At 51.4% G+C, this 13,930-nt stretch overlaps 1 protein-coding gene across 1 annotated transcript in view; it reads left to right on the forward strand.

Moving 5' to 3' along the window:
* CASZ1 (castor zinc finger 1) overlaps positions 1–13,930 on the forward strand; it is a 131,110-nt gene that overhangs the window by 52,916 nt on the left and 64,264 nt on the right. The window contains exon 2 of the mRNA XM_084652060.1: positions 4,351–4,899. Within this exon, the coding sequence (XP_084508186.1) occupies positions 4,351–4,899 (549 nt within the window). The remainder of the gene's footprint in view (positions 1–4,350; positions 4,900–13,930) is intronic.

The raw sequence follows: 13,930 nt of genomic DNA on the forward strand, positions 1-13,930 counted from the left end.
AGCAGGGGGTGGCTGCATCTCCTCCACCCCGGGGCTGCACTATACACTCTCTGCGGTATTGTTTTCAGAGGAAGTGCTCAGTGTAAATAGAGCATGTGGGAGAGTTTGTCCTGGGCAGAGATGAAAAGTCCCTGTGACAGGTTCGGGTTATAAATGGCTTCCTCAGATTGATGTGAAATCAAAACATTTCTGTTTGGGAGAAGAAAATAAAGGGGGATGTTTACTTAGCCAGGAATCTTTAAACAGTGCAATGGAGACGCAGGGTGATGTGGGGTGTGGGGGCACAGTTTGGAGGGGAGGGGAGACTCTGCTTAGCTCCCAGAATCTACCCACCCCTTGTGCAGAGGAGACGGGTGAGGATCCCTGGCTCAGCAGCTCAGTTCCACCCCCTCTGCTTGCATGAAGGAAGCACAGAGAGTCCGGCATCAGTGGGTTGAAGGTTACCTAAGGCGTCCGTCCCTTTTAGAAGCCAATGACCCCTAGGGAGCGCGCTCTCCTCCTGAACCCTTGGCCCAGCCTGGGCAGAGGGGGAATCAGTTGTGCTTATACAGGGCCCTTCCTCTAAGGCTGTTGAGCGGCAATGGAAGCCCACCACATTACAGATAGGGAAACAGAGGCACAAAGAGGCGAAGTAACTTGCACGGGCTCACACAGTGAGTCAGCTACAGAGCTGGGAATAGAACCCAGGAGTCCTGATTCCCAGCCTCCTGTGCTGACCATTAGACCACATATCCCACCCCATCCCCTCCGGCTGACAATGGAGCGCAGAAGTTCTGACTCCCAGTCCTTTGCTCTGACCACTGCCGCATGGAATGACACCATATGTGAGCATGGCATTTGAAAGAGTGCCCCTTCCTGGCCCCTGACAGCACATTTGAGCTCAAGGGTCTCTGACAGAACAGCTGGGGAGGGTTTTGTGGGGGTACTGAGGACAGTTACAGAGGTTCAGACGTGCCCCAGTGCTGGGCCATGAGATCCAGGACACAAACCCCACCTTCAGAATAACAGGGTTCCTGGAAACTGGGGGAAGGAGAAAAGCCTGGCAGAAAGTGTGAGTGGAGCAGGGCAAAATAGTTGGTGGAGCAGATGTGAGGGCAACATGATGGGGATTAAGGGGAGATATGATCTGCGAGAGGACCCCACAGATACAGGTGGAGAAGAGAGAGAGAGCCGTTGGATGGTGCAGAGCCACAGGGGATGATGAGGTGGGGCAGAGGCCGGCAGGGCAGAGGCACAAGGGGTGAGATGGAGAGAGGCACAGCCAGGAAGGGAAGACGAGTTGCAGGCTCCCTCGAGCTGAGACATATGCAGCAAGTGCAGCCTCGCGAACGTCTGTTCTCCTCTTCCTTTGAATAAATATTTATAGATTCATTTGTCATCTGATGCGCGCATTTGGTTGCTCACCTCCAGGCCAGAATAATGGGACCTGCCCTGACTGTAGGAATGAAGGGGAGCAGCAGAGTAGGGAGAATCTCCTTCACCCTAAACTCTGGAGTTAGGGGCTGCTGATATTCTGCTGTCCCGTTACCTCCAGCTGTGAACTTGTCTGGTCTCACTATCCGAGCGGGGTTGGGCCTCGTGAGAACTAAGGTGGGGGACTGCCAAGCATGGCTAGAGAGAGTGGTGCTGGTGAGTCATAGATGACCGAGTGCCCTGCCCCGTGCCAGGGCACCGCATGCTGCTAGAGATGCTGTCCTAACCACCTGCAGTCAATGAAGCTCCCCTGGCCCTTTTCCTGAGCACACGGGCGTAACCTCGGTTTCCTGGCCTGATTCCAGTTGGAGTGATTAGCAGTTCCGGCTGCCTCCTTAGATTCTCTCTGCAGTTTCAGTAGTACACAGGATCCTTCTTCACTTCCTGTCCTAAACGGATGGTGGACGCATGGGTGGCTGGGTAGAAGTGCACAGGTGTATGTGGTTTTGCATCCTGTCAGTTTTGGCCTATGTTCATTTGGGGATGACCCATGTTTGTGTGCGGAGGGTGAGAGTGTAAGGAGTAAGTGTGAGCAGGGTGTGCACGTGTAAGTGTATGGGTCCAGGGGGATGTATATGCCTCTCTATGTGTGTATGCATATGTGCATGTGTGTGCGTGAGAGATGAATGCATGTGTCTGCATTGGGGGATGATACGCATTTTGCTTGGGTGCGTGGCTGGGCTGGGTGCAGAAGGGGATGCACTGTTATAAGGCCACAGTGTGCATTTGTGCCTCCCTGTGTGTGTGAGGGTTGGGGAGGCTGACACATGTTTGTCACGGGGTGGGGGTGTATTTTTCTTACACTCCTTGACAGGAGAGTGTGTCTGAAGCTGTCAGGAGTTTACGCTAAGCAGCCGCTCTCTGGCTCTCGGACAGAGTCTAAAGTTTCAGTCTATTTGTATTGGGCTGTCATGTTATGGGATTAGGGGCTGTCACAATGGCTTCTGGGTGCATCGTAGGGGGTCTGATTAAGCGCTTCTGTGCAGCAGGACCTTCAGGGCTGGCCATCAGAGTTATTGGGGGAGCCTCAGCAAAAGGCACTTTTGCATGGAAAGCACCAGTCCTCTGAGATGCGGAGGAGATGGTTCTCCTCTGCCCTGCCCCTCTGATGGACATGAAGTCAAAGGGCACATTTTCCAGGGAGGGCCTGGAAATACACCCACATCTGTTGGCCTGCATGAAACCCCACGCTTATGTGGGCACCTAGCCATTTTGCGGGTGCCTTTCCCAGAGTCCCACTTAGGAGAGAAGTGTGAGTTCAAGTGAGAGTGTTGCCTATGCTTTCTGGCCTCAGGAGACCAAGGGAGAAGTCAGGTGAGTCTTTGTGTGACCCAAGGACAAGGGGCAAGGATGGAGAGTTTTTGCAGGGCTGGTTGTTACCAGAGAAGGGGGAGGAGCAGAGAGAATAAGCAGGATGAGAGAGTGAGTGTGGCTAGAGGGACAATAGGGGAAGATACAGGCCCACAGTAGAGAGGGCTCAGAGCGAGAGTGAGAATAGGGTGCAGCAGGCACACGTAGAGAACAAGGGAGTGGCAAGAGCATCAGAGCACAATGAGTGTGAAGAGGGATCAAGGGGATGGCAAGAGCACCGCATGCGTGCAGAGTGGCCACGACAGATGTGGCAAGATAGCAGCTGGGGTGCAGAAAGTGAGGGCATGCGTGACACTGGCAGAGTGAAGGCTGTATGCTCTTTTCCTGCCTTTGGACCTTTAACCCTTTCTTAGCCTGGACACTCTTAAAGGCCATCTGAGAAACAACAACTGTGTAGCCCTAATGTTCTCTTTGTGCAGTTTGCAGCTTTTAATTGGATTAAATCTTGTTAATAGTTAATAATTATACAAGTGACTTTGTGGTAGGGGCTGATCAGTTCAAGACATATTCCCTCACCTTGAAGTTAAGGTCCTTCCTTCCTTCCTTCCTGTCTCTCCGTTTCCATCCCTCCTTGACTAGTTGTCACATATGAATAAACTACGTTAAAATGACAAACCCCAACCAAGATTGTGCAAAGACGCATAAGGGTGGAATTTCCTATGTGTGTGTGTGAGGTGGAGAAGGGGTGTTACTGACTGATACTAAACCCCAGTACTGTTCCCTCCTTTCCCCTCCCATCTGATTCTCAGGATACAAGTAAATTGCACTGAGGCCAATGGAGGAGTTGCTTAAATTCCCTGGGGCTAGAATTTGGAGCCCTATCTTTCCTACAGACACCTCTGATGTAACTCCATTGGCAATTGTGACAGCTGCCATCTTGGCCAATGCACCGGGCATTGAACTGGGGACCTCCAGAGCTAAAAGTCTGAGTAACTACAGCTTAAGAGAAAGAATCCAGGCTCCCTAGGCAGGGCTGCACCCAACTTGTATCCTCTGTGGCTCAGGCACACAGGGGGATCTGTTCCACTGAATGCATCCAATGAAGTGAGCTGTAGCTCACGAAAGCTTATGCTCAAATAAATTTGTTAGTCTCTAAGGTGCCACGAGTACTGAAACCTACAATTATACGAGAGGTGAATTTTGCCTGGGACATTCAGGGACCCATTCCGCCAGATTCAGTCCTGGTGTAAGTGGCTGCACACTGAAGTCAGTGGCATTACACGCACTTACATCAGGGCTGAATGCAGCCTGATGTGTTTTAAAGGAGGCCTCTCTCTGTGGTGTTGCTGAAAGACTGTGGGTGAACTCCACATTACACTACCTGAGACACAGGTCCTCCACAAGGCATCAGGAGTTCATGGCAGTTCCTTCTTTCAGAGGGTAACACTGGCTGGCAGTGTTTTAAGGTAGCTGGGTGGGGTCAGATGTTTGTAAATGGGGTTTGAGTTTCTGAATGGCAGAGCTTTCCCTTTAATGCTGTTTATTTCTCCCTCTGTCTCTTTCCAGCTGAAAGAAGTATATGCACTGACGCAACCTCAGGAAAATCCAAGATGGCTGCCAAGCGCAAAGGCGGCCTGAAGCTAAATGCGATCTGTGCCAAGCTCAGCCGCCAGGTGGTCTTTGATCATGGGGGATCGGAACAGGTGCGGTTGGACAAGGGTCCCCAGAGGGAAAGCGGCAATAAGGAACCGCCCCAGCCTGAGACCAAGGAGCTGGGGGCCAAATTTTCTGATGGACTTAACCGTGTTCAGAAGATAGAGGAGGACAAGCGGAGGGAGGTGATTGAGAAGTGGGTGAACGGGGAGTACAATGACGAGACCCTGCTGGGCCGAGCAGAGGGCAAGGAATGTAAGGCCGCCGAGAGCGTGGAGGTGCCCCCTGAAGGGGTTTACATGATACAGCCCAAGGGCTGCAGCGATGAAGAAGATAATGGGGATGAGGCAGACGGCAGCTTCCCGGACGACAGGGATTCGGATGGGCCTGCCTCCAAGGATGAAAGTTACCGACCCTCCAGTGGCCAGACGGGCTCCAAGCTGGCTGGAGGAGCTGCCTCAGGTAAGTCATTGCCCCATCTACCACCCTGCACAATGGAGTCCTGAGACCAACATTTTAGGCAGGGCAGTGTGAGTCACCTCAGTTGCCCTACATCTATTGGGTAAACTTGACTACCAGAGCAGAGGAGTGAGCGACACTTTCAGAGCCCCTAAGTTCTCCACTGCAGTGGGCGGGCTGCTCTGTGATTTACAGCTGGGAGCTGCCCTTGAAGTCCCACTGCCCTGGAACCCCTTCTGGGGATTCCTTCATCTGGGTAGATCCCAAATCCCACCCCCAGATTCCTTCAACGAGTGGATTCCATATCCCACCCCCAGATTTCTTTATCTGGGTGGCTCCCACCCCACAGACCCCTTTATCTGGTTGGATCCATCTCCCGCTCCACAGATCCCTATATATAATTTAGATGAAGATAAAGGCATTTGTCACTATGTTTCATGTTCAGGTTTCCCGGTGGAGGGCAAGGCCCAAGCTGCTCTCCTAGCCGAACCTCCAGTATACTCTCAGTGTATTTATACACACACTTGCCTGCACGCTCCCCAGGATATGGCAGGCAGGTTTGTGTAAGCACACAAGTGCTCGCACGCACCCACATGCTGCATCTTCCACAATGGTAATTAATTCTAAGAACAGAGTCTAATTGCGGGAGACAAGGGCTGAGAAGAAGCTGCTATTTCTTGGAACGATATATTGCCCATCCTACCCCAGCTGGGTACAGACTCAGAGCTTCCCTGGAACACACCTCGCTGGCGCTCTCTCGTGTACCAGGCAGTGAAACTGAAGGGATGCTGTGTGTCAAGGGATGAGAGCTCATTGTGGAAAGGTGCTGCCAGTGCTAAAAGCTGTCCACCAGTCCCCCTGAAATAGACACGGAGGCCACATGTGGCACTGTGTCCTTGTTGGTGAGGTAGCAAGAGGAGAGCACAGGCCAGGGCCAGAGAGGGGAAGGGCTTGCTTTGCCTCCTTGGTTGGATTTGGTGCCTAGCTAGCTGAGCCTAAGGAAGTGGGATGAGTGCACAGGGATGTCCAGGAAACTGGAGGTGAGGTTGTTGTAGGGTGAGACAGGAAGCAGAAGAGGAGCCTACAGTGAGGGAAAGTGAGTGAAGCAGGAGGAGGAAGAGGGTGTGCAATGAGGAAGACTCAGCTGTGAGGAAGGCAATTTGCTGACTAAAGGATGAGCAGGAAAGAAGAACAGGACAGGAATATGGATGGTTAGACCACAGGCTTGGATGAACAGAAGGGCTGCCGTGTTTGTGTGTGTGTGTCTAGTTATGTGACTGTTGCCTTCACGATAATTGTGTCTGTTGCACATAAGTTTGTGTGCACGTACATGTTTGTTGCATGTGTTCACATTTATGTATATATGGTGTGTCTGTGTTTGTGTGTGAATGCTTCACATGTTTTTGTGTGTGTGCATATAGGTTGCATGTGTCCATGCAAGTGCTTGGCTACTGTGCCTGTTTGTTTATGCCTGTGTGTGCAGATTGAAGGCAGCAACTCTGGGTGTAAGAGTCCAGGTGAATGAAGGAATGGTGTGGGCAGATTAGCTGGGCGATTAGAACCGAGTGTAAGGCTGTGTCTAGACTGCCACTTTCAGCACTAAAACTTTAGTCGTTCAGGGGTGTGAAAAAACACACCCACGAGCCACAAAAGTTTTAGCGCTGAAAAGCACCAGTATAGACAGTGCTTTGTCACCAGGAGTGGGATAAAGCTATCACCACTCGTTTGGGGTGGGTTTGTTTTTTTTATCGCCGGGAGAGCTCTCAGAGAGGACTCCCTGCCCTCTCCTCCAGCGGAACAGCACTGCCGCTGGCCCAGTGACAAACAACCCTTCCGACTGGGACACCACAATCCTCCACAGCTTTGTTTAGTTCTGTAAAGAAACCATATTTCTCCTAATTTCTTTCTTTCTTTCTTTCTTTCTTTCTTTCTTTCTTTCTTTCTTTCTTTCTTTCTTTCTTTCTTTCTTTCTTTCTTTCTTTCTTTCTGTGATTGACTAATTTATTACTGTCAACATCCCCTCTATTGATATTAAATCCAGCCACATAACAGACACACTGCACATCCAGGTTCTTTCCTCGCTTCCAAGGTTATCCTAGCCAGACAGGCTGAGGGAAGTCCGGGGTTTACCCCCGGAGTGGTGATGCCGTCTTACTCCAGTCCTTTGTAAGGTGCTTTGTGAAGAGCTCTGTCCTGCTCTTTATACTCTGTTAGGGTGACCAGATGTGAAAAATTGGGACAGGGGGTGGGGGGTAATAGGCACCTGTATAAGACAAAGCCTTGAATATCGGGACTGTCCCTATAAAATCAGGACATCTGGTCACCCTGTACCCTGTGGTAACACTCGCTGCAATCAGGGAACCATACTCATGACTCAGAGAATCGATGAATTCCCAAGCCCTCAGGCTCTCCTGTCTGCCCCTAACTCCCAAGCACACTAGTGCCTGAATTCTGATTGGTGTATTACCCCTTCCAGGGGTGTTTCCCCCCCATGGTTACATGCAGTTTTAGAATTTTAGTTTACTCCTGACACAGAGAAATTCAGGGTCAGATTTGGCTCAGGCTGAATTTATCAAGAGGCACTGGTGGCCTGTATGTGTGTGCTGGGGGGAAGCCCAAGATGAATTACTTCATTACTGGGGAGGCCAGTGTCTCCGGATCAACATTCAGGGCCATTTAAGTGCAAGTGTGAATGGAAGCTCAGGGCTGATTGAATTCCCCAGTGTAGAGTGGGCCCCTCCTGCTGAGATCTAGATCTGTCACCCACTTGGGTTGAATCTCAGCACTTTGCAAATCCATCAAACTTTCCTTCTTTTGTGTGTGCCGTGTGTTTTCCTCCTCCTGCTAATAATGCAGCCCAAGCTCATCTCCGTCTGTCCATTCCCCTTCTGGAGAGGCACATTCTCTAGTCTTTGCGAGTTCAGTGGCAGCGCACATAATTATGCATATAAGATATAAACAGAGCTGTTTAATTATCCTTCGCCACATCAGTGACAGAGTAATTAACAAACATTGCAAGATCAATGAGGAAAAGTGTGACCTTCAGTTTCCTTTGATAGGAAAGCCCTTGTCGTTCCCAGACACAAGGTGATTGCGCCTGGACTCGGTTCGTAGTTTGGTTTAATTCCCCTTCTTTGCCCCTCCCCCTCACCGTTTGCAGCTCGGATTTGCAAAAAAGCCAAATGGGGTAGGGGAAAGGGAGAAAATAGAAGTATGTGGCCAACCTTTGGGAACTAAAAAGAAGCCAGTGGTAAGAAGAGAGAGGGTTGCCGGCCATGTGCCTTTTTAGGTCCAGAGCATCAAAGGATCACATTCAAATGCATGCAGTTATTGTGAGCAAGCAGGCCACGAGTGTGCAAGCTAACAGCACATACAGTGCCCGAAGGGCAGGAGCAGCCATAGGCGTTGGACACACAAACAGAGGCACATGCAGGTTTCATGCACATGTTTTGAGAGTCTTGTTGGAAATGTGCCCCTGACATCTCCCTGTAAACCACTGGGTGAGGATTTCTTTCTTTGGGAAGGACTGAGTTCTCCTCGTTTTCTCTCTTCATTTGAGCCAATCCACTTGTAAATTCTGGGCTTGTCCACACTGGTATTCAGACCTGGTGTAACCGGATGCAACTCCCATTGACTTAGATGGGGCTGCAGTTGCTGACACCAGGGAAGAATTTGGCCCTGTGGCTTGAAAAAGCAGCTGTGTGGCCTACGAGCAGGGGAATGGGAGGCAGGATTGTAGCTCCAGGGTTGTGGCTTGTCAGGGCACTCACCTAGTTTATATGGCCTCCAGATAACTACCTAGAGACCTTTCAGCAGAGCTCCTTCCTCCCTCCCTCATTCACATCTTCCACTAAACTCTCCTAGGATCTGATCCTGCAGTCTCTGCCAATTTGCACCTTAACACCTTCTGCTGCCCAGAATCAAAAACCTTATCAGAATGGATTGAGTGGAGTATGCAGAGAGCTTGCTGAGGACTGGCTTGAGCGTCAGCATTCAGGGCCAGCTTTTCAAGCCCCCAGACTCAGAAGTAAGATGGGACTCAGCCCAGGAGACACAAAGAAAGGTGGAATCCCCTGTGGAGGGACAGTCTTGTTCTCTGCCTGGTTCCCTCCTCAGACACAGGAGATTGACAAGAGCTGGTCTGAATGCGAGTCAACTTCCAGCCTCACCTTGTGTGTCTTCCCATCTCTGACAGACAGGGAGCATGTGCCAAATCTGAAAAGCGGGTGTTTGTCCGGAGAAGGGTGACAGAAACTGTCACCAACACACAAACATGCTCGCTCCTTCGTTCTCACACATCCACAATCCTTACACCCGGACTGATGCATGCTTCCCTGCACATACTTTTATACACACTCACTCAGATCTCCTACACGGTCGTACACACACCGGTCTTACAATCTGCCCCACAGTAGGACAGTAGGGATAGTCACCCAGAGCCTTTTCCTCACTGAGCTTTCAAAGTTTCTTTCATTTATCTATTTATTTGTTTGTTTGCTTTATTTATTAAGCCTGCTCCATCCATCAGAAGGTGAACGTCTCCTCTTCTTCCCCCATTCCCTCCCATAAAGGGGTTTCCTCCCCACTTATAATTTCCTGGAGAACCTCCCGCACTAAGAAGCATTTCAGGGACCTGCACCAGTGCCCAGTTTCTCGCTTCTTTACCCTGTATCCCCCAAATTGGCGTGATTTCCCCTCCTGGCCAGGACAATGGACGAAGCCCCATCTGGGACGCCCCATCCCCCGGTGTCCAGACTTTGCGCTCCATTTGGGCTGTTTTGCTTTTCCTTCCATATATAGTGTGCTGCTGCGGGCTATTTTTAGCCCCCCCCCTTTTTTTTTTTTTGCTTGCTCCGGATCCTTTGTGATACGATAGCTGCTCCGAGACACACAGATCTCTGCTCTTTGGCAATGCCCACAAATGGAGAGCAGCGGCAGTGGGAGAGGCAGACCCAGGGACCGTGCTGCCAGGGGCACAGGGGGTTCAGCAACTATCAGGGAGGAGCACAGCCTCAGTGCAATATCCTCTCTGCAAGGGTTCATTCCCCCCAGCTGCACCCGCCCCACTGTCAGGAATGGGGGACCAGGTGGCTCAGTGAATTGGGATCAGGATAATGCATCTGTTGGCCTCTAGGTCTGTAGTTCAACAAAATAGTTCCCAGCTCGTGGCTCTTTGGTGGTTTGTGTGAAATAAAGTGGGTGGGTCTCCCAGCAGGCCAGGTGTCCATGCTGCAGCCGCCACAGCGGGCTCTCACATACCTCCATCTCAGTAACCACAGCACAGAAGCCAGGGGCTTGCTGGGCTTTGGGGACTGTCTCTTGTGGGTGCACCTGCAGGTCTGGGTCGAGGCACGCCGGCTGGGCAGAGTGCAGAAGAAACCTGCCCTGCTTTGCCTGAGATCTGCCTTGTCGGGGATAAAGAGAGGCCACTAGGATGGTTGGTCTCCCAGAACCTTTAATGTGATCATCCGGTACTGATTTGATCAAAGGGGAAGCAAAGTGGAGGCCGTGGCTTGTTGGACTGGGGGTGAACAGCCAGTTCAGGTGAAATGAGACGGGGCTGCTGTAATCCTCCCTGGGACCTGAGCTCCGCCCCAGACTCTGTCAGGTTTGGAAAAGCCCTGAGAGCCCCCCTCCCAGTCATTTTGTATTTTCAGTGGGGCTGGGACCAAAGGTGATTTCCAAGTGCAGTGGTGCAATTTTCAGCAGCTCACAGGGCAGCATCTCCCAGCCTCACAGGGAAATTCTGGGTTTCCCAGATCTTTTTTAAGGCTTTGGGTGTTAATCTGTGCAGGGTCTGAGCCAGCCTGGGAGCTGCAAAGTTAACCTAGAATGTGGAATCCAAAAGTTGGGTCTCCCAGCTGCTGCTTGCTTTGCTCTGCTCGTGCTTCAGGCTGGGAATTGGGCAGCCCAGGGCAAGGAGGTGCAGCTGGGGTGGAAGGAAAGGGGGCTGTTTCTCACATCTTTGATCTCTCTATCAGTTCTGCCCTGAGATGGGGCAAAGGTTTTGTGGATTTTACCTAAACCACAACTTAGTGTCCCACCTGTGGTGGCTTCTGTAGGATTTTTCTGTGTGTGCATGTACGCATGCACACGCGGGTGATGGGCACAGCAAGGTTCTGATGAATGCAGGTCATCCCGACTCTTCAAGAGCAGGGGTAGGGACCACCTGGCCCTGCCTTCCAGGGCATCCATTAAAGCCAGCAATCACTTGCGGGTTTAATTTCCTTTCAGATCCCTTCCATGCTGCCCTTTCCCCCTTGCAGTTTGACTTGGGGTGGATGGGGTTTCACCAGGCCTGGGAGTCTGGGGGATCATGAGGGAGACCAGGGATCACTTTACAGGTCCAAAGAGAGATGAAAAGCAGAAGAGGGGAGACAGATTTAGCAGGAACAGGAAAACCTTAGACCCAGGGGGGATTTTATGGGATTAATCACTTCCATTGGGGCTATAGGGTTACACTGGGGCGGGGGTGGAGAAGAGGGAAAGGGAGCAAAAGGGTGAAAAGCGTTAAAGCAGCAGGAAATGCTTTAATGCCTCGTCATGTGTAAGTGAAAGGTGATGCCCTTGGGATCCCAGAGTGGTGAGGGGCCATGGGAGGGTGGGAAAGGGGGAAGTTAAAAGACCCCACCCCTGAGAGAGGAGCCCTAGTTTCCTGAGGGTTTTTGTCCCTTTCTTCCCTTGTGATGTATCATTTTCTGAGCATAGGTATCAAACACGGGTGCCTAAGTAAGGGGGCCCGGTTCTGCATTCAGGCACTTGCCTAGACTGACTCTGGGAAATTCACATGGCTATTTGAGGGCTGGCATGCCACTTAGGGACAGCACATAGAGGTCTGACCATCCTGCTGGAGGGAAATTGCACCCCTGGTGTGTGACTGTTTGGTCATCTGCTCTTATTCCTGGTGTCTGGGTATAGTACATGTAGGAACACGTGGTCTTTGGATCCAAGACACTGGTGCTTAGCCGTGGAAAGGAGCAGTGTGCGTGACCAACTCTGAGTGCTACTGTCCTGAATTCTATATCCTAGTTTAGCAGGCACCTCCTCAGACCTTTGCTGCAAGCATTAGCCTCATGCCCTGTGTCAGTGGGACTTTGGCAATTCCATGGCCATGTGCCGGGTACACAGGCCAGCACTGCAGCAGGGTTTATGCCCCATGTGCCTGGCTGCATTGGGCATCACTGATGTTGGCCCTGCAAAAGTTTTAAGTGCCCATTGCAGGGTCCTGTCTTCTCCGGGTGTCTCTTCCCCTGCACACCCTTGCTGAAGCAAACAGCTGGGGAGTCAAGACTGGACCTAGGAGTCTGCTTGTTGGTCAGGACAGTGTGTTCAGGAGCATTTGTGCATGTGTGTGTGGCACAGCTGTCTGTCAGATCCTTGGATCCCAGGGATCCATTTTAACCCCTGGGATCTGTCGAGCTCTCGCTCTTCCTCTCCTTCCTCTCTCAGATCTCTTCCTTTCCAGATGTCTTACAAGGCAGCACTAATTCTCTCTGCGCATCAAAACCATTGTGGCTTCTCCGTGTCAGGAACCCCCTTCCTGCTACTGCTGTACCTGCCCTCGCTGGCCCTCCCCCTCCCTATGAAAGATGGTGCTCGCCCACAAGAGTTAGAGTGAGTGATTGGGAAAGATGACGAGGGAGGTTTGAAGGACTCCTGCACACAGTAAATCTTCACTCTGCAGGAGAAAGCGAGAGGGAGAGGAGGAGGAGGAGGAACGCTGTGTCAGACTGAAGCCTAAATGAGTCCGAGCTGGCACGTCAGAGCAATCTTTATTTCCTCCTTTACACTGATATTGGGTGACCTCCAGATCCGTGTTCTTCCCCTCCTGGTGACCAGCAAAACTGCCTGAGGGAGTGAGTGGGGGAGGAAGGGAGCTCCAGGGAGAACAGCCCTCCCCACTCTCCTTAGCACACCCCCAGGGAGAACAGCCCTCACCTCCAGCCCCCACCCAGGCAGAACAGCCCTCCCCACCGCAGTCAGCCCACATCCCAGGGAGAAACAACCCTCCTCCACCCAGTTTGCGTATCCTTGGGACAGCACAGCCTGCTTCCCTAGGGCAGTGTGGGGGTTATGGGTGCTCATAGCAGGGATACAGCTCTCTTTCCTGAACTTTAATGCTTTTGGGGGTCAGTAGGGGCTCCCCTCCTGCCCATCAGGCCTCAGAGGGAAATGCATAAGAGGAGCTTCGCTGAAAAGAGACTTTAGAAAAACAATGGCAGGGGTTGGAATGGCCATGGATCAGTGGTTCACAACCTGCGGCCCAATCAGCACACAGCTGTGGCCCACATGACATCCTCAAGGCCATATGGGTAGTATATATAATGTGTGGCTGTCACCCACATAACACATAGAGAGCTGCATATGTGGCCCACAATGGTAAATAGATAGAGAATCGCTGCCATGGAGATTCACCCCCCCTCCCCACAGCCTGCTCCTCTCTCTCTTCCTTCCCAACCTTCCCTTACCCTTCTTGTCTTACCTTCACTCCCCCCCGCCCCTCTTCATTTTCTCTCTCACCCCCTCATCTCCACACCTCTGCCACTCTGCTCATGCCTCCTACCCCCTCCTTTTCCCCACTCCACCTTGCCCCTCTCCCCTTGCCCCAAACACACGCTGCCTTCCCCCCTCCCCTTACCCTCCTCCAAACATATGCTGCCCCCCCACCCACTGGGACGGAGTTGCACAACCCTGGCATATTGGCACTGGCCTCACTTTCAGTGAAATTACTTTTTCTTCATATTAGGCCAAGGCAAGAGTGCAGAGACATTTATGAAACTTTGTTTAATGTACTGAAAAGCCATCGGCTAGAACATTTAGGAAATTGATTTTCCTGGCATTGATGAACTCTTTTTATTTTACCCCAGTATTAATTACTTTTTTTTTTAAAAACAAATTAATTTAAGAGTCGTAAAACCTAACAAGTGAGCCAAACGTCAGTAGATCATATTCCCCTCTTCCCCCCCTTCCCACTGCCGACATTGATACGGGAAAAGAGGAGAATCCACCCCTTGCGTGACTCTTTGTCCCTCCG

Source organism: Lepidochelys olivacea (assembly GCF_965140295.1).
Source record: "Lepidochelys olivacea isolate rLepOli2 genome assembly, chromosome: 18".
NCBI classification, from domain to species: domain Eukaryota; kingdom Metazoa; phylum Chordata; order Testudines; family Cheloniidae; genus Lepidochelys; species Lepidochelys olivacea.